The following is a 27,500-nucleotide window of genomic DNA, read 5'->3' on the forward strand; positions in this document are numbered from 1 at the left end:
GTATTTTGACTTGAAAATATCACACACAGGTGACAACATTTCGTCTTGTGAACTATTGCAACTTCAAGTTTTGAGTGAATTCACTTTGATGAATGCGTTGTCAAAGTAGGACCATAGCAACAGCATGAGGAAAAGTCCCACGTAACTCGCCGTTAATAATTACAGACGGTGAGAAAGAAAGATGAGTGGCAGGGGGTGCAGTCTGTTCGTCATTAGATCTTCAATGCGCGTGTTTCTTGCGACAGGTTGGGCCCCCCGTCAGTTGTTTTGCAAAGCACCTTGGGTGTTCCCTAAATTCAGCCTGTGGAAAGACATTATGGAGACATGTGGAGACAAATAGCACGACAGAGCGCAAATCTCGATGCGATTCAGTAGCGAAAACATCTCCAGGGCTATCAGCAGCCATTAGCGGAACGTTCTGGTGAATTACGGTGAAGATTACGGCGACGCTGGACTCCTCTGTCACTGTCACGGGGCTGGTGACAAAACAGTTTGCGTTACCTGCTTAAGCACGCCAGACATTAGCACCTCCCTTCCAGGTACAGTAATCAAGAAGGTGACGGCATGCAATTAATGAGGTCCATCTGCAGCAGTGCCTATACATAATTAATGAGCTCATTATCCGCAAGCTTTGACTTAAGGCCCCTTCACTAGAAATACACACTATAAGAGTGCAGTCCGAGCATAAAGTCTATGTGGTTTTAATAGCAGTCAAATACTTTCAATGAATGGCTACTTACAGTACATATGTGCTTTATTGAATATATATATATATATATATATATATGATAGCACTTTGTTTGTGGTCATTTATCATAATGCTTATATGACAATGTAATATTTAAAGACATTAGAGCAGTAACAGTAATGTTAATGTCACATGGCTAAAAAGAAAAAAGCCATAATACGAAGATAATTTAATAGTAAAAAGATTTGATTATTTTTATTATCACCCATGAAAAATACGAAATTGATAATGGTAATAAAACTAGGCTACATGCAGAAAATATAATATTTTTTTAAATATTAAAATATATTTAAAATATCCCGTGGTTCTTAAAAGTAAAACAGTGTTATAATATAAACAATATGTTTTACAGCACAATACGCTGTGACACTAAAGAACCCAAAATACATCTTGATATGCGTTATAAATCATATTTAGTAACTAAATGCCAGTTTCCCCAGGGTTTCCAAGTAAGCCACATTTAATGCCAATGCAAAACAGATGCCACTTTTTGAAACCATGCAATTTGCATTTCTAAAGATCAATATTTGTGTATTATCCAAGGTAATAAACTTTCGTAGTTTTGGAGTTTTAAAGCACGCTTTACCTATAAATGTTTTCTACTCAATTTCCGCCCCTACTTTTTGCAAGCGAAGGCCTCATGGCCTCTTGTTATTAAAATCACGCCTCTTTCCGCAATATTAATTGGGTCCATAATAAGGAATGTGCCGGATTCATTATTTAATTGTGAGGGAACATTTGGAATACAGTTTCTGAAATCTATTTTTAATGAAAACTACTACATCCTGACCTAATCATATCAAGCATATATTCTATCTAATTAAGGATGCAAAAAATCATTAGTGTTGCAAAATATTAGTTTCAGCTTTGTCTGCCTTCTCCCTCTCCTCCAACATATATTTTTTCTACTGTGTTGATAAATAGTTAATGAGGGAAAAATGACAAAAATTTGCATGTAGGCAAATTAGTTTAATAGGGATATGTCTTTGCTGAGTTGGGAAAGTGACCCTTTTTGCATAGAGAAATTGCCACAATAATTATGAAATAATGGCCTAGCCCGTCTTATTTAAATGAAAAATTGTCTGCCTGAATAATGTAAAAATTGTGAAATGCAATAACCCTAAATTTTCATCATGCTGGCAAATGTGTTTAATGTGTTAGCATTTTATCAGTTCAATAACCGCAAATTAGGGCCAATATGAGAGAGGAGGTTATGACTGCAGTTCAGGGATGGAGGCTGCTATAGTCAAACAGTGAGAAGATGTTGGCTAAATGATGCTGTTTACTTAATTACAGTACAAACTAAACAACTGCATACATTTACGTAGTAGCACTTCCATTACAAAATAACGTCATATTGCTATAGCATTAAAAGGGTTCATGTAAAGATCTAAATGAAACTATAAGAAATCACTAAATGCTTTTGTATAACAGCCAATAACATTTCTTTGTCAAGAAAATGACAAGAAGCAACCCAATGTTTGTGTGTGTGTGTGTGTGTGTGTGTGTGTGTGTGTGTGTGTGTGTGTGTGTGTGTGTGTGTGTGTGTGTGTGTGTGTGTGTGCGTGTGCGTGTGCGTGTGCGTGTGCGTGTGTGTGTGTGCATCCTTATGCATGTCTTTGTTGATTGAGTGGTCTTTTTTCTTAATGAAATATTGCTGGAAATTGATTTCTGTGGATTAATCAAGCTGAATTCCTTTCTGGATAATTAGCCCCCACTAATTAGACTACGGTAGCTAAAAAATTCGTACAAATTTTTGGCACTCATAAATGTAGCTTAAGAATAGGGCATTATATCCATTTAAGTTAATTATAATACATAGTAGAAAGCTGAGCAAATAGTTTGGCATAAAGTCAACTTGATGATCCATTTCTCATGAACGTTTTGTTCCTAAAGGAAATCTTATGAGCCATCAGACAGACAGAGATTATTTGCTCAAGCAATCTGATGCATTAGTATCAATTTATTTTTTCTGTAAAACAACCATTAATCCAATTACGTGCCCGAGACTTGAGTGGAGCAATGCAATAGTCAAATGTTACGTGGCAATGCAACTCTTGGCAGCTAGATCATGCAAGAAGACAAACTGTCTGAAATCTGGACCAGGTTCTTGTTCATTACTGTACCACTACAGTGAAGAAATCTGGCCCCAGCTTATTCAAACTCACCTTGCGTCTCTCTCCGCTGAAGCCTCTCCACTGTTCTGCCTTCTTTACAATGTAACTGAGCTCCTGGTTAGAGACCTCCATGTCGTGTGGAATGAAGAACGCTCCCTCAGCACCGTGGAGGCGATGGTAGATATCCAACAGTCTTCCATCATTGTGAAATCTGTCAAACAAACACAAAATGAGATAATAGGCAAAATAAACAAACTGTTCTTTCCCATACAATTAAGTGTTTTTCTGTCAAGTTACAAAAAAGACAAACAAGCTCTGTGCAGTAAATTAAATCCATGTAAAGTTTGGTTTCAAAACGCAATAAATCCATTTTGACTAATTTGGGTAAAAATGTGTGTTTCCCATACCAATATTTTGTTTTTGCTTGTTTGTTTATCACAAAGTAAGAAGTAGATGAGGAATATTAGAATTCTGTGTGTATTCAAAGCGCCACCATTATTGTTTACAATGCATGAAATGGTGCGCTGTTATTGGTTGAGCGGATTTATTGCATTCTGCAGAGAAGGAGGACTGATGTTTGTCACGGTATGAAGAAAAAAAGGACAAGAGACAGAATAACATGACGGATATCAGATTTTGTGCAAAATTAAGAATGTACTTTTTAATACTACCAGATAGAATACTGATTTTGGCGGTAACTATTGTTTTTTAAAAATGGCGTTTATCGCGTTTTGGAACCAAACTCTTCATATACTCATATTAACTACTCAAATGTAAATGAGTATTATAAAACTTATTTTCTTCCTCTTAATCTACTGAAGCTATACAAAAAAAAACAGAAACCGACACTTTAGTCAAAATCTCTACCTCTCTACCTTCAGTATACCACAAATATAACACATTAAAATAAAACATAGGTCTACTATAAGAGTACTATTATAAACATTTTATGTTGCTTTTTGGGTATCTTGATATCTAAATACATCCAGTTTTGCTAATTTTTTATGTTTAAAGTTTTTTTTATGTTTCATGTCACAAAAAGTAGAGTTTAAACATCCTGAAATAATTAATTTATTAACAAATTGTCCATTTTTAGAGGGTTTATTGCAACATTGCAAGGGAGAAGTACAGAGTCTTAACTGTTTAATGCAAGTAGGTGAGGTCACAACATTGTCATTTTGCTATCAAGGCTGTTAATGTCTGACAAACAGCCAGTCTACATTTTCCAACAAAGTGAAATTCTGAGAAGCTTCAGCAAGCCCGAACAGTCAATGTCAGCTGCCAGAACAGAAGTGACTCTAGTCTACAATAGAAGAATCACATAACTAAGATGGTTTGACATGTTTGGTAACTAATTCTGGTATTACTTATCTCACACATTTTGCTCAAGAAGAATTCAGTATAAACGGAAGTCCTAGACCTCTCATCTCTTGCTTTATCAGAGAAAAGCTGCTAAAACCGACTCCAAAAATCAAAGGAAGTGTAGAAAATGTGGGATGCTAAAATCATAAGGGTGTAAAAGAGGTTAGTTTGCTTCTGTTTTTATGGAAAGAAAGTCTCTTTAGATCATGCTATGGTTCTTTAGAGACAACTTCGAAACAGAGCACAAAGATGCATTTCAGTCTCTGTCTGGTGAGGTAGTCCTTAGTCATGTGACCACAACAGAGCACTTATCGATTACAGCACCTCAGACGGCTCTCATTCTTGGTGCATGAATCAACAACCATAAAAACAAACAGCTTGGCTTCTTTTCAAAACCCCTTGACCCTCCGCCATGAATAGAGATTCGTCTTGCTCAAAGGGTAATGAGCGCTCCAGAAGTGCTAATATTTACCACGCAAAGTATAAAGGAGACTAAATGCAGTAGAGCTTTGTGAACTGCTTATCATTCTACCAAAGAAAAAAGCATGTGATATCTGCATGGCCATGGCAGGTACGTACATGCCAGATCTAAGTATGCAACCCATAAATGTATAAGCAAGATACACAAAACTGCCAGGTTTGAGCAAATATCATAATGGGTTATATTAATGATTTATTCGTACTTGCCAAAGTCAAATCCACATAGACTCTCAACAATTACTTTTGTAAAACTCTATCACTGTGTCTTAATTTGAAGGCTGGATCCTTCAAAGAAAGCATCCTTCGAAGGCGAAGATTAAGTAATGTATTTTTGATGGACATACTGTACAAACAGTAAAGCGCATCAGTCTGTTTTTACTATTATTCTAATTTCAGATCACTTGACCCTAACTATTCATCTCAGGTGGTCTAAATAAGAGGTTTATGGCCAGAATAAGCTGTACACTTTCATTGAAGGCCTGTTCAATTCATTTAAAAAAATTAAGGATCAGGCAAAGCAAATGAACACAAACTTATGAGCATATAAGCATGTCTCATTAGTTTTAGTGTGCCTCCATTTTCCTTCTTATTTTACAGTTCTATAATAATAATAATATGTGGTCCAGCATCAAATACTGTGTGATTGTGTTTATATATCTTCAGTGAATGATAAAATGCAAAAAAGCCTTTTTCTGCTTTGCAGGCAATGAATCAGGGCTTGCTAAAATGTAATTAAAAACGGATAACAGTTCATTCTATCTATACGTGTAGCCTCGGGCGTTATTTTAGAAATAGGTCAGGCACTGTGTCAGTGCTTCTTTGCACACAGCGAATAGAAACAGATAACCCATAAAAATGAGCAGGCCTACTCACAATCAGTCTGCTGGCCTACATTCACACAGCACAGCCACTGTTAAGCTTTAACCTGTGCCAACCCTGCCATCCTGGAGCCTTACATTGGCATGAGACATCATTCACTTCTGCAGCAAACACTTAAAGGGGTCATCATTTCTTTCATCATTTCAAATTTTCTTTGTCTTTGGAGTGTTAAAAGCTGTTTGTGCATATAAATGGTCCGTAAAGTCGCACAGATTAAAGTCTTAAACTCAAAGACAGGGCCGGCCCTGGGCATAGGCGGAATAGGCAAATGCTAAGGGCGCCGCCGACCCCTTGGGGCGTCCGTGCGCCCAATTTTTTTTTTTTTAAATATATGTATATAAACATTTAACTATAAATATTTATATATTTTATTATATAAATATTTTGCACAAGAAAACAGCAGTTAATAATGAATTATTAGTAGCATAGTATCTCGGAAGATTGTGCTTGTTAAATAGCTCTGTGGCTACTGCACTGAAGCGGCAGTTTAAAATATAAACCCAGAATTCAGCGAACGTCAAGAACAAGAAAACGGAAACAACAATCAGACAGAGACGCGGAATTTACATAATGTTACACCTACCATGTTTAAATTTCAATGTTTCTGCACAGAAATACCAACTTGTTCACTTTGTTTGGTATTAATTAGCTGCGCATTGGAGTGCTGGCCGCGGTGCTGAAGACGCGCTCAGACAGAGTACTGGTGGCAGCACAGATATTTACGTGCAACCTATTGGAAACTATTATTCGTTATTATATAATTATTATTCGTTATTTTACTTTATTATTAGTTTTGCAATTTTATTTCAATATTTCTCTTTATATAAATACTATTTTGTACTTAAATCTATAATTTCATTATTTTACTAACCCAACTAACTCATCTGAAAAAAATATATGTCTTTACCAAAAAACTTATTTTCTTCTATTTAAAAGCTGTGATTTCGTTATTTTACTAACCCAACTAATGACTCCTCCACTTTCCAATAGATTGCACGTAGATATCTGTGTATATGTGCCATCACGCGTCTTCAGCACCGCGGGGAGCAGCCAGCACTCCAATGTGCAGCTTATTAATACTAGACAAAGTTGGTATTTCTGTCCAGAAACATTGAAATTTATACATGGTCCGTGTAACGTAATTTAAATCCCGCGTCTTGGCCTTATTGTTTTTCTCTTGTTCTTGACGTTCGCTGAATTCTGGGTTTATATTTTAAACTGCCGCTCCAGTGCAATAGCCACAAAGCTATTTAACAATGAGCACAATCTCCCGAGACACTACAACATGCTACTAATAATTCATTAATAAGAGCTGTTTTCTTGTACACAATTAAATATTTTAAGTTAAATGTACAGTGTTAAAACATGTAAAAAAAGACAAGATTTTAACAATGTCAAGATCAAATGCCTGAGTAACAGGGTATTGTGTGTATGTGTTCGTGTGTTTGTGTGTGTTTCCAAAATATTTTCAAAATAAAGAAAAACAAGACAAAGCTGTGCAGTTTGTTTCTGTGTAAGTTATGAACAAAATGATTGGAACACAATTGTGATTCTGTGATTCTAAAGGGCACCAGGTGAAATCTTGCCTAGGGCAGCAAATTGGCCAGGGCCGGCCCTGCTCAAAGAGATATTATTTCTAAAAGTGGGAGGCTCATCCACGCCTTTCTAAAACGGCTCATTTAAACAAGCCCCCAAATATCTACGTCACTGTGTGGGAAGATTTGCATAACACCGCCCAAATGCATACGCAAAGAAAGAAGGTTTCTATTCTTGCTGTAGTATTTTGGAAGCGCTTTGGAAGCTGATATTGCAAATATGGTAACATTTCTGTCACATGCTGGAGGTATTTGGACACACATTGTACTGGATAGCTGGCCTATCAGAGCACACTGCACTTTTTAGAACAATGAGCTTTGTAAAAATCTGCAAGTTTTAGAAATGTGGGGCATAAGGGAGCAACAATAATGTATGATCATTGGAAAATAATAAATAATAAAAACCAAATACACTAAATAAATAGTCAATTTTAGCAAAGCCATATGATCCCTTTAATGCCGTCTATCTAAATAAGATAAACAGCCTCTCTCTTATCCTTCTACACTTATTAGTGAAAATCGGCCTGTAACACTTCTGTTCAGACCTTAAAGCTGCAGTGTGTAATATTAGAAACCCACATTTTAAAAACTGAAATGTGATCTATAAAGGGACAATTGCGCTAATTTTTGGCACATGCAGTTTTGTGCCCAAGTTTAGTCTGAAGATCATAGGTTTATAAATGTTGCGTTCATTTTGTTGGCCAGTAGCAGTAATCATTGAATTTTGAATTCATGTTTATATTTAAATAGATATTTTCTTGCATATTTTATCTTTTTATGATCTTTTTTATTTCTCATTCTTAATGAGAAAGTTTGTAATATTTTATCAAACAGCTTTGCTTTTAGCAGATACCCCTTACTTACATTTTTAACTCCACTCCTCTGAATACATGGCACCATACATTCCAGTACATAATGTTCACTTTTCATAATATAATCTCTTCAATGGATAACATCATTCTACATTTTCATTTTGAACTTTCATTATCAGTCAGAAACACAAACAACTTTGAAAGTAAAATGAGTTCCTGTTGATTTATTTGAATAAACCTTAAATAATTAATCTGAGTATATTTCTACAGTTTTAATGTTATTTATACACAACAATATGTATGAAAAATACATTGTTGAATGTAGGCTGTTAAGTTAAAATACATCACACACTTTGGCGGGGGGGGGGTTCCCGGACAGGGATTAGCTTAAGCCAGTACTAGACCTTAGTTTAATTTTGAAATATAACTAGTTTTAACAAACATGCCTTACTAAAAACATTACTTGTGTGCATTTTGAGCCAAAACAAAGGGCACTGATGTGTTTTAGAATATGTCATTGCAAGTTGTTTTTAGTTTTGACCGCTCTAACATTTATTTTAGTCTAGGACTAGTCTAATCACTGTCTGGGAAACCACCCCATTAAGTCATAGTGTGAAAATCTGACTTTTTCCATGTTTTAGTGCTATAATTGGGTCCCCAGTGCTTCTATCAACCTTGAAAACATGAAAAAGAACAACCCAGTAACTTAGTTTTGGAAAACCATTCTCTTCAAGCATGTGAAAAATTAGGTCATTCAGATTTCGCCTGTTTTGTGATGTAGGTAGCGAGTCTAATTACAATAATACCACCCCTTAATCTGCACTATCCAACTACAGCACTGTCAATTAGTGCAGAGAGAAAGGGAGAGAAAAGATAATTGACAGCACAATTGAGTTTTAATTTCAACAAACCTCCATCATTGCGATCAGTGTTTGCATTTCATAAGCTAATTAGCATTTTAAAGGACACACCCAAAAATGACACATTTTGCTTGCACCTAAAAAGTGGCAATTTTAACATGCTGTAATAAATTATCTGTGGTGTATTTTGAGCTAAAACTTTCCATACGCACATACAAAGACTTATCCATAATATGACCCATTTAAGATTTGGTCCCTGCTAAAGTACTCGAAAGCACACAAACAACATGAAGTCTATCGTGCATATCAACAACTCTGTGAAGGTGACCTTAGTATTAAAGTCACAGTGAATTTCATCAACACTTGGCTGTCAAAAGACAGTAATGAGCAGAAAACTTTTAACAGGGCCTGTTTATAAGATGCTGATGTGTTTATGGACAGAAAATTACAGCAGTATCTAAAACATTTTAATTAAAATGTGGTAGAATTCATTGTTTTTGCTTAAAAACTCTTTTCACGCTAATCTCTTTTAGCTTTTTCTTTTTAAGAAACCCTTCAAATTATTTACCCTAGCTTCTGATCTCACAGTACATACATATATATTCAAATTGTGATGTTTGATGTCAGATTATGTCAATTTGTAATGTGAATATTTAACCTCATTCACACAGACCTCTGGTCCCAGAAAATACCCGTAAAATTGCCAGACAAACGTCTGTGTGAACAAAAACTCGTTCCGTTAATCTTCTGGGATCGTTGCCGGAAAGAGGACCTAGTAAGATACGCGGGTAACCCTCTGTGTGAACAAGAATGCCATAAAGGGCGTGTCGAAGTGAGGACGCGCGCGTCATCATCACAACACAAGTTATGGTTCAGCTCCTTACAACGAGAGATAACATGTATATAAACATTCACCACGAGAAATGTTGCAAACTAGATTGAAGCAGCTATCAGGAAATGATATATGAGACGCATAAACAATGACGCACGTGCCGTAGTGAGGACGCGCGTGTCATGGCAACATGAAGTTGGTTCAACTCTTTAAAATATAAAAGTTAGCTCGTTACTTACTGCGTTGAAATGGAGATATTTCAGCAGCATAAAAGAATATCGCGTCACGTGCTCATTTGAGCCATAATAAACGAAAATACCCGCGTGTCATCCCAACGAGATATATTGTTCAGCTCCTCAAAATGCGGGTTTTAAATGCATATAAACAATCACGATGAGAAATGTCTGAAAACTGTATCAAAGCAGAAATCAGGGAGCTTGTCAAATATACACTCTGAAGCTGAGATCATTCACCAGAATAGAACTGTGCATTCACGCGCTCCTTTGTAGTCTTATCATAAACAAAAATGCATGCGAGTTGTTTCTGGAGAGAGAAATAATAAATAATATGCAAACTTCAGACGCTGCGTAGAAGAGAGGGCGGGACTTTCAACATGTCACGTGTCTTTCCGGGACCATCAGATGCCGTGTAATCTTGGCAGTGTGAACGAACAAAAACTCTAACTATTCCGGAAAAATCCAGGATGCATTTTACGTGTATTTTACGGAATTTCTGTATGAAAAGGGCTTTTGTGACATGAATTTTCTTAAAGCAATTTCCACCACTGATGCTTAACAATAAAACTTAACTTAGATTTCCAGAAAAAATAAATGCTGGAAAATAATACTTTTGACTAAAATCTAATCGAATGAGCTGGTGACCCACATGTGACCATCGAGTATACACTTGCACCTGTACATTAGATGTATTGGAATGGTTCGCATGGCTTATTGCTCACTAGTGTACCTGTAGTTTAATTGGTAGAGCATTGAGTTAGTAACACAAAAGGTCATGGGTTCAGGAAACACTCATATTTAAAAAAAAAAAATGTATACTTGGTAACGCACTGCAAGTGGCTTTGGATAAAAGCCTCTGCAAAATACATAAATGTAACTGTAATATAAGTGTGCAACTATGAATTAAACTTGTGATAAAAGTCAGTGAGATTTTAGCTTCTTTTTAAAAAGCAGAGACTTCACCACAGAGACATTTGGTTTATGACTTTACATTCTTTAGAAGCAGGTTTGTTGTGTTTGTTTATAGGGCACTATACCTGAGGATGTAAATGTAAAGAATGGTGAAGGACAGAATGGAATGGACGGCGTAGATGAAGAGGGTGATGACGATGCCCGCTGTGCCCGACTGCTCTGTTCGATAAAAATGCCAGTAGAGCTTGGCAGCATCCGCCAAAGGATCATCAGCACTGTAGGAAAGACGCTGACCAAACACAAGAAAACTGAACACATTCGAAATATAGCCTGACCACAGATCTTGGTTACCATGAAAAGGTTAAGGGTTGTTACACAGTTACATAGTATGTACAAACAGAAATGAACTGTAAAACAAAGTGCCACCCAAAAATCTATTCTCCATTTCTACTTGTACAGTTCTATTTGTACAGTGTACATATGTACACCATTAGTGCACAGTTTCCCATAATCCTAAACAGTTCTGTCTGTCTGCTAATATGTAAAGTGACTTTGCTATGATAATGTAAAACTTCTATTTACAGTGTAAAATTGTTCACGTTATTTTAAGTGACTTACCCCCAGGACGACGTCCACAGTGAAGACCGCCAGAGGGTCCAGCACTGTCCAGACTGCCGCAGCCATGATAAACTTTGACAGGAAGGAGGGCGATGAGCCAAACGCTAGCTGACAGCCCCATCTGATCAGGAGCAGCAGCAGCACAGCTACGCTCAAGGTCAAGGGTCCCAACAGCACCAGCAGAACCTCCTCCAGGGTAGATAACAGTGAGCCCTGATAGACCAGATCCACCGTGTGCGCACCCATCCTAAACCTTCCCCCAGAGAGACATGACAGGAGAGTTATTTTTTAGTTCAGAAGGAAGGCAATCAAAGTTAAAATGCAAAATATAGAAATATCCAGATAGAGAGATTAGACTAAAGAAATATGTCAAAAGGGACCTGACAGCATTTTGTAGTCAATATGCATGAACTTGCTGCATCAAAAAAGAATAAAACTGATGTGGGTTAACAACGGCATTACACGTGACTCATTAATGGAAATAAATGTATATTTAGGACTGCATAGTGTAATGACAGTAATGAACATTGAGATAAAAGCAAACTAAGATTTGTTTGAAATTTTTGTATGTTTCACTTTATACATCCTTTTGTCAAATATAACACTTTTTAGGATACTTAAAAGTATTATGACATAAATATTATGTATTTATGTACAAGTATTCTGGCTGTAAATTGGATGACAACAGATCAACCCACCTAAAATAACTCACTCCAGCATTTACAGCAGGACCTGCGCTGGTAATGAAGTTTTTCCACATGTTTGTGGTGCAATAAAATCCACCGAACACATGTTGTTGTTGTGTAGACGGGTGGAACTCATTTGGCAGTGTGAGGTTTTGTGCTGATTATGTAGTGTGTGTTTGTTATGTGTGTCTGTGTGTGTAGGAGTGGAAGGGGGTGGTATTTGTGAGAATGCTGGGGGTAATGAAATGTGCGTGGGGTACAGAGTGAGAGAGAAAGAGACACTAATGACTGCGGGGCGTGTGTATGTATGTGTGTGTGCTGTCAGTTTGCAGCTGATCTCTGACCACGGCTCTGGTCACCAGCCCTGTAGAGAAATGCTCACAGCGCATGGACGTACAGACATGTGGAACATGTCATGTGCCCGTGACCCCATCTCTGTGTTTTTCACTCATTTTTGCTCTTCTCTAGATCCCTCACATCGTCAGTCAGTCTCTTTCTGTTATTTAATGACTGGACTTGTTTGGCAACAGCTGAAGTTGTGTAAGAATATTCACTGAACAACTTCTGAGTGATAAATTCAATTAACACCACATGCAAAAGCGCACAGGGTTTACGATGTAACCGTCTGAGCAATACGAAGAAAAATTCTTTCCGAATAATGCGCGCTTACAGGTCCATATGACGATGTGTCGGAATCGATGATGTTGCCCTTCGTGAGGTCGTTAAAGTTTAGATGAGGCTTGCAAAAGCATATAAATGCACACAAACCAGTGCATAAATCACCCACATGCATGTTTGTTTTCAGTGAATTATTGTGAAGAGACATTTGTAAAGGTCAGCGTATCCTCTTCTGTATATTTCTGCATGTTTTTGTGTGTTTGGAATAACAATGAGCTTTCAGGCTTGTCCGTATATGCTGAGGCGTCACGTGTGTATCACCTGTTGATAGGGATGTGTTTGGTCTGCAGGTAGAGCCATTGAGTGCAGTAATGCAGGTACAGACGTGGGAACCACATGACGGTGAACAACAGAAGATTCAGGCCGACCTGGGACGTTCGAGGACGGCGGGACAGATCGAGCATTGTTGGGAGGAGACGTCTCACCAGATGCATTTTCTCAGCTGTCCCGCAGCACACTGGAGCCAGGCAGCGCTGACCATAATCCTGAGATCTGTGGATGACACGTCATACGAGTCCTGTTTAGAATAAACATGTGTTTTTCATTTTGATTTATATTCATTAAAGAATGACCACGTGTATGCATTTTATTGGTTAAATAAAGGCTACTTTGGATACTGAACACTGTTTGTGTATGATCATAAATATTCAAGCAAATCACAGCTGCCTAAAACATGTAATATCCACAACATGTCTTCTTTGCTGCACAGCACTAAAACTCCTTAACACGTACATTCATCTGTACATCCATAACACAAGACAGAGTTAATGTGTCAGAGAAGCGTCCCTGTCAAGCTGCATTACGCCACAGCAGCAAATAAATCCTGACTTGGGTCTTCTCTCCAATGAACGTATCCGTGATATATGAACAGATGTATTTTTAGACGCCTGCGCAGACAGGCTTTTCAGGACAGAATCTCTAATGCAATGTGAAATCTGTTATTGCCACAAAACTGATTTTTATTGCTATATTTCCATTTCTTGAGGTATGTTTTAAATGGATTGGAGTGTGATGTGTGTGTCTTCTTGTGCATGAGAAAAATGGCAGATAAAGACAAGGAGAAATATTTAGTATTCATGTGTTGTTAAATTTAGGCTTTAGATTTTTCTATATTAACATTATATTAATATTGCTCATACTCTTTTTAATTATTAACCTCGTTTTAAAGTTTGGGTTGTAATTTGTTTGATGTGTTACTTGTACTTTGTACAGTGTGTTTTAGAGATCAGAATATTATGGAGACTGGGGTTTCTTTAATCGGGCTCAGAGAGTAAACACACACAGAACCCTAGCAACCAGACCCTTTGGCAACATATTAAAAACAACTCAGAAGTAACAAAAATTAAGCTTTCAATCAAAGGACTCTATAGCCAAGACTATACCAGTCAGAGAAATAAAACTGTATTACATTCAAATATGTATAAAAATTCAATCTAGTACTAATTTGAATATTACAGGAAAACAAATTCTTAGAAATATGACAGTAAGAACATGAAGTGTGAAGAAGAGAGGTGCAGGTAATGGCGTGCATTGGGCGCTGGGGTGCGACTGATTTATGGCCTGATGCCTCTGAGGCAAAACACAGCAACCCTGGGAACTATCTGTGCCTTCACTCACTGCTTTAAATCTGGAGTCACTTAACCACTGGACTTCTCCTTTATTTACAGAGTTTACTTATTTGCAGTCACTTTTTCTGATAAGGGCCAAAGGAATTGTTTTGTAAATGTGCCATAGTCACTTTCTACACCCTCCATCATGGATCTGATTGAGTCGCACAATGTGTGAATTAAGACCAAAATGAAAACAAAGTAGACACTGGAATGCTGTTCCAAAAGTAAGACAGAAACATTATGTTGTCTTCATCCTGGTTAATATTCTAGCAGCTTTTTTTGTAAATTCACAGATATCAGATTACACCGGTCTGAACTCAATAAACAAAAACAATCCAAGATGGCGCCCGGCGATCTCCAAAAAGTATTTTACAGTATGCTGTATGCAGTATGCTGGTGATTTAAAATGTTTGGGATGAGTCTGCTATTAAAGCTTACTCACACTATGCACACCATACCAAGTACATTTAACCTCGTTTGACCCCCCCAAAGTATGGTTCACTTGGCTAGTATATTCGCTTCTGGTATGCTTGCAGAGGTGGTCTCTGGTACGGTTCACATTGGTTCAGGGGCAGGGCACCAGCGTTAGCTGCGTCAGAGTGCGAAACTTCAGCTGTCACTGTAAAAACATTTTGATACACACACAGCACAATTACATGCAGCCACATGTCAACGCATCCCACATGACCCCAAACAACAGAGGTGTGTTTGACATCATGCCTGCTGCACAGATGGATGGGTTAATGACATTAAAATCCCCCTGTGGTGAAAATCAAGTTTTTATTGTTGTTTATATGTCTATGTTGCGTTTTAATATGCTTTAAGACAAATCATGTGCAAATTCATCATTCCACACCAACCATCATCACCATAAAATTTGAGTTTTCCAAAGACCGCAGTTTGAAATCGCCTCGGTTTACTATGTCACAAACATGTAACCAATCTCATCATCAAAGTCGAATGAGTGGATCAGTAGTCTGAGCCATAGATATTATGTATGGATCCAAAGACCCAACAATTGCAATACTGCTGCTTCAGCTCTATTTCTGTGACGCTCACAGGTGCAGTGTGAACATCTAAGGGGCCGATCACACAAAACCCGTATATGGCAGTTGCTTTTTTGAATGGTTTTCTATCCACGTCAAACGCCTTGCGTTTTGGTTGTCTCCAGCGTCACGTGCTTTTGCAGGAGCGTTCTGAGTGGAAAAGTGCCTGATGTCATTTGCGTTTTTTCCATTGTCCAATCAAATGAGGGGAGAGGCGGGCCTTTCGTTGTGGTGAGAGTAGTTCTCTCACGCTTTAATATTTGATTGACAGCACAGATGCCTTTGTGGTTGCATAGCACTAAAAAAAAATGCAGCTCGCAGCTCTTTTTTAAAGTGACCATAAAAGGCAGTGTGCACGCCTTGCGTCTTCCAAGCTTGGTGTGATTGGCCCTTAACCTGTATATATATATATATATATATATATATATATATATATATATATATATATATATATATATAATATTACACTTCACAATTACTATATAAATTAAAGTACCTGTTATAAAACGACAACCATTGCTAGCCATATTTTCCAACACAAGAATTTTGTATATTCAGTATAGGTCATTAAAAAGCCTTCTTTAGTAAACCCATTTGTATTATCTGCTTTATTTCACCCCTATACATATATATATATATATATATTTTTTTTTTTTTTTAAGATGAATAAGGAAACCTGATTGAAGGTGCTTAGGAAAACCTGGTATTATGACTTTATTATTTTTTAGTACCAAATTGGTCCTGAAGATCCGGTACATTTAACAAATATGTGATTATAATGCTCAAATTTGAGTTTGAAGTGATATAATTATCGACTATAGGAAGACTTTAAATAACCGTGAGAGAGATTTAAAAGCATATTATTTTACTCTCCAATCTCATGTTTCTTTGATGTCATATGCCATTCAATTTACGCAAGCACTTATGATGTCAAACGCTTCTTATAAGCCATAACGTATAATTACAATGAGATCGCATAACATAGATTTCTTCAAAACAATCACATATTTTAATGATGTAAGCTTACTGGTGTACAGATCATAAAAGTTTAGTGTGAGTACAGACCACCGGAAGAGTGGGAAGCAGGTACAGTTCAGTACGGTTAGGTATAATGTGAGTAGGCCAATAAAGTATTTAATACGTAAAGTGTGGTTGTACCACATGTACATTTATTTATGTTTTCATACAAACTGAAACGTATAATATTGACTGGGTAATTCGTTAATTATATACATATTAACAGCTTAAAAGACGTACAGATTGGTAAGTATTCCTATTTATAATTATTAAAAATCGCAGGCATTGGCATTTCTTACTCATATTATTAACATGTTTTCAGTCATATTGTCTGACTTTAATACAGTTTTCTCTTTACCTAATGAAGTGTTCATGACTCCCATTTAAAACTTTTAACTTAGTAGAATTTCTGTAATAATTTAACCATTTTACAATACTTACACCAAAACACAAAATAAATTCACAAAATATGTTACTTTTACTTATTTGCTGTAACCCATATCTTAAAATTCCATACGATTGGGAGGAACAGATTTAAATTCAGGCCTTTATCCAGCAATCTTGATTCCAGTTTTCATCAGCGACCATAAGAGCCAAATCTCAAGTTTGAATATTGCCTTACAGCACTGATATCAAACACTCGTTGGCTCTTGCTTGCTATGTCAAAGATTTGTACGTTTGAAATTTGAAATGCGCACCTTTACAGAGAGAAGCTGGATAAACGTTTTCTTGGATTAATAACTGTAATACTTTCAGAGAGGAAGCAGAATGCCGTCTTTTTAAAGTGCACCTATTTCGTTGCTAAAAAACTTTTTTTTGTATTTGTATAATACAATGTTTTTAAGGTTAAAAAACACCTTATTTTCCACATACCGTTATTTTTTGGTAGCTCCAGATATACTGCTTTCCTCAAATACATTGATTTTATAAAAAACTTATTGACCTGAAAAGTGTCATTGATTGGCCAGCTAATCTGTACATTGTAATTGGCCTGAATACCTCTGACGTCAGCTGGAAATGTGACGCTCTTTACCATGTTTGAAAGATTCACTCACAATGCAATGCTTACAGGGTGAGAGTCCAAATGTGAGGAATTATGATAATGTCAGTCTTGTCCGTGTCAACAAGCCCAGGAAGTAAATTGTTGCCTGCAATCCGTGTGTTTGTTGTAGTCCAAGGAAATAGATTTACATTGGAAACGTTAGCATGCATTATCATTTACTTTGGGGTTTGTACCCTTTGCATATCGTAAACCTGTACTAATACACACAGACACACACAAATAAATGTAAAATCGTGAATAGGATGATAGTTGCTCTTTAACTACTTTTCGTACAATTATAAGTTACTGTGATTACACTTGTCTGTCTGTTATGCATTTTATGTTTAACAGTACACGATTGTAGTGAACTGCTTTGGGTAGGACTGTATTAGCGGATTAAAATATCTTTTAAAAGCTATATTGCTACCAAAAGAAATTCTGTCCATTAGGTTGCATAATATAAAAAGAAAACATATTTTTGGTATAAAAAGCGTTTGGGTTTAGGGTAAGGTGTGGGTGGTCGTCATTGATAAAAACGATTAAACGATAATTATACAGTATTTTCATCTTTATCAAGATTAAGTGTTGCCTATACATCAATATTGTATGCTTCAGCATTTATTTAACGTACAAGGTTGCGTAGGTTACTTATTAATACTACATATTAAAAGTGAGACCAGGCTGGCATTTCACAGAAGTCCAAAAATCCTTACCAACAATCTGCTACCACCGTGTTCAGATCAGAACATCATCCAGACATAAACATAGTGATTTTAGTCTGAGAGAGACACTTACTCCAGCTGAACTTTGTGTTAGTGGAGCATGTAAGTGTGTGTGATGGGTTGAAACTAGCTGCAGGTTTTGGTGATTGATGGCAAGTTGTAAGGTTAGATACATTCACAGTGTAATTCTTACACTACTTGCAAAGAGTTTACAGCGAGCAGCACAGCTTTGATGTCAGTCTTTCTAAAGCTCTGTGTCTTTATTCTGAACGTTAAGTGTCACTCTACAGAACGGTAGAAAGACGCATCTGTACATCTACAAAAGTGTGTCAACAAAAGATGTATCAACATGTAAATGATCAAATGATAATAAATTATCATTAATAAGTGTGTCATCCATACACACTGGATATTTAAACCCACAGCCTCTTTCTTCGTCTGGATAATACTTTCTTTGGTCATCATGTTTTCCACAGATATTTTACAATGCAATACAGATTTACATCTTGCCTTGTTTCTCCGTAATTATCTTCACATCTCGCGTTTTTATAAGAAAGCTCATTTCCCAGTTTCTGGCAGAGCGAGACATGCATAAAAGTGTTTCATTGAGAAAAAGGCAGCAAGAGGGGATTCGGGGTGTAGTAAAAGAGAATTACTGCCCCCTGATTCCGCCACAGAATTAGAACACGGCTCATAATTAGAATAGGAATTTCGCCACTGCCAAATTATCAGAATTATTTGCAGCTGAGAGTGGAGGAGAGATGGGCACCGAGGTACTTTAACCTAATCGAAAGCAGAAAAAAATGTGTTCCACTTAATTAGCGGATCTTGTTTGACTAATAGCTAACTGCTTCTTTTTTTTAATGCAGTGAAACTCTTACATATGAGAAAAGTGCCTGGGTCTCTATAAATGCATAGACGTGAAGTATATGAACGTCACACGCACTGATTTACGCCTTCAGTCTTCTGGCTCTCATGTCTAAACACTGTGATACACCCTGTGTTCACGAGGAAGCCGGATTCGAGCCAACGCAACGTGTGTGTTTATAGGCTAGCTGCATCTGTCGGTAGGGGAAACTAACTTGGTAATGCCCAGACCCGTCGGGTACGATAAACACAGTGGAAATTTAAGTGTATCAATGCACCTGGGATCCACTGAGCGTGATTGTGCACAGGTTGCTCAGCAAACCATGAACGCAAAGTTTCTTACTTTTACAACATCGGAACGTTGCTGGAACATTGCTGGAATTTTGCAAGAAATGAGTCATCAGTGAGTATGACCTTGACTATCTGCACCACTGAAAAAGGCAAATAAACAAACAAAATCTAGCCCAGAACTTGTAAATTTTCTGCCAGTTCTGCAAACAGATATTAGTCTTCTGCGTCTCGAACCCCACGTAAGATAATACAAATAATGTAACGAAGAAATGGCAATAAATAAATAAATCAAACTGAGATTTTGAGAACAATAAAACTTTAGTTGCAAATACATCTTAATTATGAACAATCATAACAAAATGCTCTGGGAACGATCACACAACTTCGTTTCCCACACCTTAAAATATAAACTAGAGCAGTGGTTGCAGTGTCTGCAGTTTTTTTATCCAATTCACTTAAGGAAGTATAGGGTAACATACAAATGCAACTTGAGTAATACAATTCCTGATCTTATGAGATCTTATTATTCTACTCTATAAGAAGCCTGATAAAGTAAATAAGATCTACATGACACTATAGCCACTTAATTAAACCTCACATAGAAACACATCAAGTGTACTATATGGTCAGGTAAAAGCATAAATGCATAAGACAGGAAGGATATTCACAGAATGCCACCCAAAAAGCTGCAGGTTTTGACTAGGGATGTGTCGGAAGCCAAATACTTATTTGGAAAGGCACACATAATATCTTTAAAACGAATAACGAATACTTCAGAATAATAGGGAAAAAAAATTATACACAGTCACTGCTCATGTTTGACCCGGTCAGGCGGGAGCCCAGTCGAAGCCCACACTTTGCTGCACAATTTTGTTAGGTCTCTTTGCACAGTAAAAAGCAGCTATCATGATGTTAACTGTGCTGAACGCCGGCCCCACTTAATATGTTTACATTTTCTTCCATACCTGATGCGTTTGTGATTTTTTGCACATCAGATGACAATAGACGTGCAGTCAAAATCAAAAACCAAAAGAGTTAGAAAAGAGGAGAACGAGGAGAGTCGCAGCTAGTCACACAGTTTTTTAAATGTGATTTATGATTCCCTTTTTAGCTCATATGCAGCTGTTAGAATAAACCTGAGGTGTATTCGTTTGTTTATAATTCATTTTAATTTAATTAATTACCCTGATGTTTATCCTTGAAAGTTAAAACTATATTTTCAAGTATGTATTTTCCCATGCAAATGAGCATTGAGTTTCAAAGACAACAGAAAAGCACCAAATGACAATAATAGTCCAGTCATCGCTCATGTTATACATTTTCACACTTTCACGCATTTATACGTGCCTCAGGTTTAGCCAATAAAACACTTCCGCATAGGATATAGTACACTTGTTTATCCTTGCTCATGACTCATCAAGAGGCCTCATTGTTCCTCGCCTTCTCATGATGCCATTAAAGAATTAAGATGTTCTTAAAGATGTCTGAGCTTAATCAGTTTCCGGGTCACAGGATGTAAGACGTAGGAGCGAGGAAACGAGGAAGCATATTGAGAAGCACCCAGTGTGAAGGATCTATTTAAGTTCTCGAATTCAGCTCTTTGTCTCAGTTTTAGTTCATTTTAATGTTTCTTTTACTCAAGCTAATGTGTAAAACATGCCATTAAGGAAAAACTTAACTTTGTTAGGATTTATATTACAATGACAATATGTAAATTCAGGTTGATTTAGACGGTTTCTGTTTCTGACATCTAAATGTCAAAAATTGCCCCAACCCACCTAGATTTTTGAAACATCAGAAATTTTAACAAAAGCTACTGGAACATGTCTATAGGTAAGCAACATTTAAAAATATCAATAGTAAGTGATGAACATAAAAAAAATCTGAGATGAAACTTAATACATTCACTGAAAATCATTTAAAAAAGGCTGAGACAAGTGAATTTTACAACATCGTTTGTTTCTAGAAGTTTGTTTTGATGGGTTTTTTATCTAACGGTTTAAAAAAATGTAAGTGTGCGAAAATACTCTATATTAGAAAATGTAGCATATACAAAAATGTTTACAGTTTACCTTTATCAGTCTTGTGAAAAATAAATGAAATACGTCTGCCACTTAAATGATTTGTAAACTATAAATGAAGGAAACCTGTTGGCTTATGCTAAATGACATCACCTTTTAACCTTTAAATTCTTTAAACAAAATATTTTTAACAAAAAAAATTCAACAACGACTGTCTTAGCACCCACTTCTTATGGGGGGTACTGACACCCATGTATTTTTGGAAATATACTTCAGTATGGGCAACACAGATTCACTATTAACTACAGATTTTGGATTCAAAATGTTAGAAATATGCAAGGTAATGGGCAACTTATTAAAAATGAGATAAGGTCCCAATACTATTTTGGTTATGTATTTATTAATTTATTATATGCATACTGAAAAAATTTAATGTCTTGTAAGTATGCATAGAAATGTCTGCCACGTGCGTAAAGGTATGGCAAAAAACATAATTGGTTAAAATTCTTTTATTTAGAATAATTATTATTTAGAATTATAAAAATCCTATATTAAAAAGCTGCATATTGGTGGTCAGTTGTCGTGTTGATCAGAAAAGAGAAAGCTGTTGAATATTTGTTAGTCAATCATATAGTCAATCATGTGTGGACATTTAATTCTGCCAAACTCAACAAAGCTACTTGATAGATTTGTACCATCTGTGCATGGGAAACTAAAGGACTTGACCACCTAAACAGGCCTATGACAAAACTGACAGCTTTGTCACACTTTGCATCATTGTTAATTTAAACAGTAGATTAAATCTGCTGTCAGCAGGTTTACTATCCTCAACATTTTATTTATTTAAACAAAAAAGAAAAATCAACTTTAAAACTGTACAGCATGCATATAATATATTAATCTTGTACACTTATTTATTAGGGCAGCATTCTCTTGAGACTTTTAGAAGATAACACCGAGTATTCTGTCCACGACCTTCTGTTCAACTGGACAGCTCTTCCTCTCAATTGAAATCAAGGCTATGGGAAAAAACCATAACACAAACACACAATTTAGCCGCCCACCACATCACGACCGGTTGGCCATTCTCAGGCCAACAGCCTGTCAGATTTGACAGTTTTGATTTGCGTGAAGTCAGAGGGCATCTATACTAACCTGGTCAAGGAAGTCTAGTGTGTATTTGTGCGTGTGGGGTGTTTTGATGGTTCCCAGGAGCCTCTGAGCACAGGAAAGGGCCCATCGGCCCCTGAGGTGACGCTACACACCTCCAGACAAAACTACCCACAGTATTACATCAGAATTGATTGACCTGTGACTCTCAAAGAAACGTGGGATGTAAAACTTCAGGCGTGTTCTGCACACACAAAGGTACCTCAGCCTTTACACCCAACAGCTGTAAAATAATTACTGAGATCTACAATTAGCATACATTACACAAAAAATGTTGTTTGATTCAGACTTGGCAAAACACTGTAAAAGTGAACTGCTATAAAAAGTTAAGTAAATATGATAAACAAAAGAAAAAAAATATAAGGTCCAGATTAATTTCATGTTCACTAGTTATGACGTGTGCATACCTTTATTTCATACTAAAAGGGTGGAGACTATTTTCAAGCAACAACTTTTTAGCAAACACATGGGTCCTCTGGACAGTACGAATGTTAGCAATTGTTTAATTAATATTTAGAGTCATGTTTAGTAGAAGCGTATAATCAATCAATAAGATTCAGTTTAGAACGCATGCCATGAAGGAATCTGTTGTGTTGGGATCGGTTGATCTTTCTGTGTGTCAGTTAAAAAGACAAATGACAGAGATTGTGGAAGCATAGCTCGTCCTCGGAAGGAAACACAGACGCCTCCATTTCTCCTAATCTTCCTCTTTTTAGGACAGGAAAAGTCACAGATATAATTGATATGAGATTTGGGGGGTTTATTTTAGTGTAATTAGAGTCTTGATAATTGGGCTAATTAGATATAATTGTTGTGTGAGACTGAGTTTGATTAAAACAGTTTTCCCCAAAACGAGAAAAGAATGGAAAATATTTAGTTGACAGGAAGACGCTGATGCAACAACATGTGATTAATGTAAAACCATGTGCATGCAAGTGAATGAGATTTAAAGTAAAAAAACTAAACTGAGTGTCTATTTACACTGAGTTTAAATAGTGTTGCTTGTTAAAAAAAATGCTATTTGTATTAGCACTACCCACATAAAGTTTAAATAGTTGATCTGAAATCAACTGCTACAGGTCGCTTTTGCTGACCTCGCTGTTCTTACTTTCCCTAAAACATTGAAAAGGAATTTATTTTCAATAAAAATTTAGAAAATGTTTAAAAATTGGAAATAAATTTAGATAAATACGTTTATTAAGAACTAAAGTATTTACTGGGTAAGGATATGGGGTCAGTGGGTTTTATTCTCCCAAAAGCGTCGGTTTAATAAAATTTTTATAAATATAATAATTTACACTCTTTGACTATGTTCTTATTGCATCATTTTATTCTACAAAAATACTGAAGGGCAATCAATTTAATTAAGCTATATTTAAGCAAAAGTTTTTTGTTTTGCTTTGTTTTTTTTAATTTTTTTAATGTAGCTTAAATAAATTGATTGTGACCACTTTCCTTAAAAAATTGGAGTAAATTGAATGAATAATTTTTTCCAGTGTATCTGCCAATACACATAGCATCTAAATCATATTTCAATTTATTGCAATTTTCATTGTTTATTTATTAAATAAAACGTTTCCACCAACTGAAATATCTGCATTTAGCTAAGAAAATGCTTACAGTAAGTCTGTCATAGAACAAGTTATTAATCTTGAGACAGCAGCTACACGTCACAAATTGTGTTACAAGTCTTGACTCACGATTTCAGTAGTGTTTGACTGTCAGCTAATAGCATAATAACATAACATTATTTATAAATATACGTAAAATCTAACTTTACCCAATATTTCTGCTATGTATGTTTAAGTATTGAATGAAGAAATATGAATATAGTTATAATAATTTCACATATTGTCTGCCACTGTGTGTGTGTACATTTTCATAGAGTTTGTTGCAATGCATTCTGGGATTGACTTCTCTGTTATAATAGCTGAATATTATTATGGCAACTGGAAAGTGCACCTCTCCTTTGAGTTTCAATACCTGTACACATCTACATGGGCAGTTATCATAAAATTACTGTAGGCATTTGCTTAGTTAAGCTACAAGCGTAATCTCTACAGATGTCCAAATATACTTGGCACAGGTAGTAACCAAACATTTACACATCTCACTATTTTACAGAATCGTAATGTTCCTTTCATGTTCTTTTAAGCTCTGTAAACTCATTCTGTTGTTGTACTTTCTGTACTCTTTTCATCCTCAGACTGACTAAACTTATCAATACTTGCACTTTGGCTCATTTTGTTTGTTCTTTGAAATTGTGGTTTAAGGTTATTACTCAGGCAAAGGTGTTTGATATGTAAATCTGGGGGAGGATCAAATAAGAGGAGGATAATACAGCTCAAAGAGAATGCAACTCTGCCCATGCCAGACAAACAGCTCTCTAAATGTTACCCGGCAAGCCCTGCTCAGGTCTCTCCGTGTGCTGCCAGCCTGGAGACACACTGGTCTTTGCCTGAGTCAATATTTTTATTACTTTGAGTCCATAAAGTCTATGTGAGAAACTTTCTAATGTACTAGAATCCCCCCAAAAAAACCCGTTAATTTTTGCTTTTTGTTGATAGAGACTGTTAGAGAGCAGAATAGAAAAAACGGATGAAGAAAAGCGAGTATGTTTTGTCGGCACACATGTACTTTCTGAGATCATACTAAATGAGCAGGAAGAGTGCTAACCCATACAGCCGGACGTTACTATGCTAACAAATGGGACAGCAGTTATCAATAAACTCTGGGCTGTGGACTGTCAACACGTAAAGCTTGGTGAGTTTCACAGCAGAATAAACCAAACACAACATCAGACCCCCGACTGATTCTCTAGATGGCAGTAATATTCCTCACTCATTCACATACAGCATCAAAGACGGGATGGTGTTATGAAGGAATTAGAAATTATGTCTGATCTGTCACATTTGATGATTTTCACATGTGGCTGATTCTCATATTAGGGCCATATATGAGTAACTAAGTAAGTTATTTACATTCAATGTGTTATTTCTCAAGTCCTGCAATAAATCCTGTATATAAGGTTTGCATTAATCAAGATTAAATCTGATATAATTTGTGATTGCCTTTTTTATTAAAGAAAAATATGTTAAGTTTGCCACTACATCAAGTTAGTTACCACTGATTAAAATGTAAAGGCACGTGAAGACAACTAGTAAAGCTACTGGGTGATATTTATCATGTTCAGACAGCTGACCATGTCACATTTCATTGCTATCACAACCACATAATACTAATATTTTTTAATACTCCTCCCTAAAATGCTTGATGATAATGGCAGCTGTATTGGCGGCAATGTGCAAAATAAAAATTATTTGATGTCCCATTTCTTTACTTGTATACATTTCTTTTAAAATGTCTGATTGGGGATCTTTAAAAAAAGAAAAAGAATACAGAGTTTATAAGATATAAAATCATATTAAAATAAAGATAAGGACTTATTTTATCTATTTACTAAAAATATAATAATAGTGACCCTGCTAAAGTCTCAGTATCTAACGATGAGATTAGGATCATTAAAGTTTGATTTGAGTCACTGACTTCACTTTAATTTCAACTTTTGACGTAATCTTACTCAGTCAATATTAAATATATCCAGGATATATATTCACAGAATGTTCCTTGCATTATGTAGGACAATTTTAGAAAACAAAAAATCACTTTAGCTGCGATTTCACAGGCAGGGTAACACTTATAATATATTTCGTTTTTCAAAGAAACGTTTTTGGTAAGAGTGTGAATCTATTGAAATGACTCTTTTCTCAGTCAATATCATATCTGCAGGATATTATGTGAGAAGGGTAAAAATTGTATAAAACTTTGCATTTGCATTTCAAAACAGAATGAATAAACAAAGAACCAGTCAATTGAATTGTATTTCAGGCAGCTTACATGAAAGACGACGTGGCCAGACTGCATCTTTATATGTTTCACATTAGTTTTTGAAGTCTTCGGGTGTGCTTTGGGTTAGCAGTTGTGCTCCAACCCTCTCCTGTCTGATGTGTGGCCTGACTTTCATTTGATTTCCTCTCATACTTACAGCAGCACAGCTCTGATCTTGTTTAATACCAGTCCAGCGGCAACAAATTACCAATTTTCAGAAATGAGCAGAGGTAGGCAGCTCTAAATCCTATAAAACGACTCGCTCGGTCTTTCTTCTCAGAGAAACGCACAGCGTTTGCAATAATTTGAGCAAAATCAAAATAAAAACACACACCTCAATTTTCCCCTCTGTGGATTTGGGCGAGCCACTTTCATCACGCGCACGTGCACTGAAATTTAGGTAAGTGTTTTGTGAAATGCAATTTGACGAGGCCGTTTATAAGATTTGTTCGGTGCTGCTGTTTGCGTCGGTGCATTTCCGCTCCTGTTTTCTCATTAATATCAAATGCTGTGAGCCACAATAAAATGGAGAAAACACTTATTTGTAGGCCTGCTTTTGCACTTTGCGTCGCCACAGAAAAAGCAATTATCCACAGCTCGAGGTTTTATGTGTTGCCGGTGTTAGCGTTACCCTGATCCTTTCAATAAAAAGACACATTGAATCTGACAATAAAGCGATGTTCATATTGTGGACCGCGACATTCATATTGAACCTCACATAAATCTTGCAGGTTGATGCATTGAGAAGAAGCTATTTTGAATATATTGGAAAATTGGACAATGCTATTTTATGTATAATCTCTGTAGAAAGCGATGCCTGCCGAATGTAAAACCATGAAGTAGCTACTGTATGGTTTTTCTATTGCACAAATAGTATTGTGTATAGCGATACTTTGCATCCGAGTGAACTACTGTATATTGATCTACATACACACAATAACAATCGTTGGGATTGCAAACTACTGTGCCATACTACATTAACTTTTTTTGCAATATACAGTATGTACTGTG

The 27,500-nt window shown here is 36.3% G+C and overlaps 1 protein-coding gene across 1 annotated transcript in view; it reads right to left on the reverse strand.

Annotated features, from left to right (window-relative positions):
* Positions 1-27,500, reverse strand: part of ofcc1 (orofacial cleft 1 candidate 1) — a 73,820-nt gene that overhangs the window by 33,723 nt on the left and 12,597 nt on the right. The window contains exons 6-9 of the mRNA XM_065288009.1: positions 13,077-13,307; positions 11,452-11,704; positions 10,959-11,122; positions 2,917-3,076 (exon numbers count right to left, since the gene is read on the reverse strand). Of these exons, the coding sequence (XP_065144081.1) occupies positions 2,917-3,076; positions 10,959-11,122; positions 11,452-11,704; positions 13,077-13,307 (808 nt within the window). The remainder of the gene's footprint in view (positions 1-2,916; positions 3,077-10,958; positions 11,123-11,451; positions 11,705-13,076; positions 13,308-27,500) is intronic.

Source organism: Paramisgurnus dabryanus, chromosome 22 (assembly GCF_030506205.2).
Source record: "Paramisgurnus dabryanus chromosome 22, PD_genome_1.1, whole genome shotgun sequence".
NCBI lineage: Eukaryota > Metazoa > Chordata > Actinopteri > Cypriniformes > Cobitidae > Paramisgurnus > Paramisgurnus dabryanus.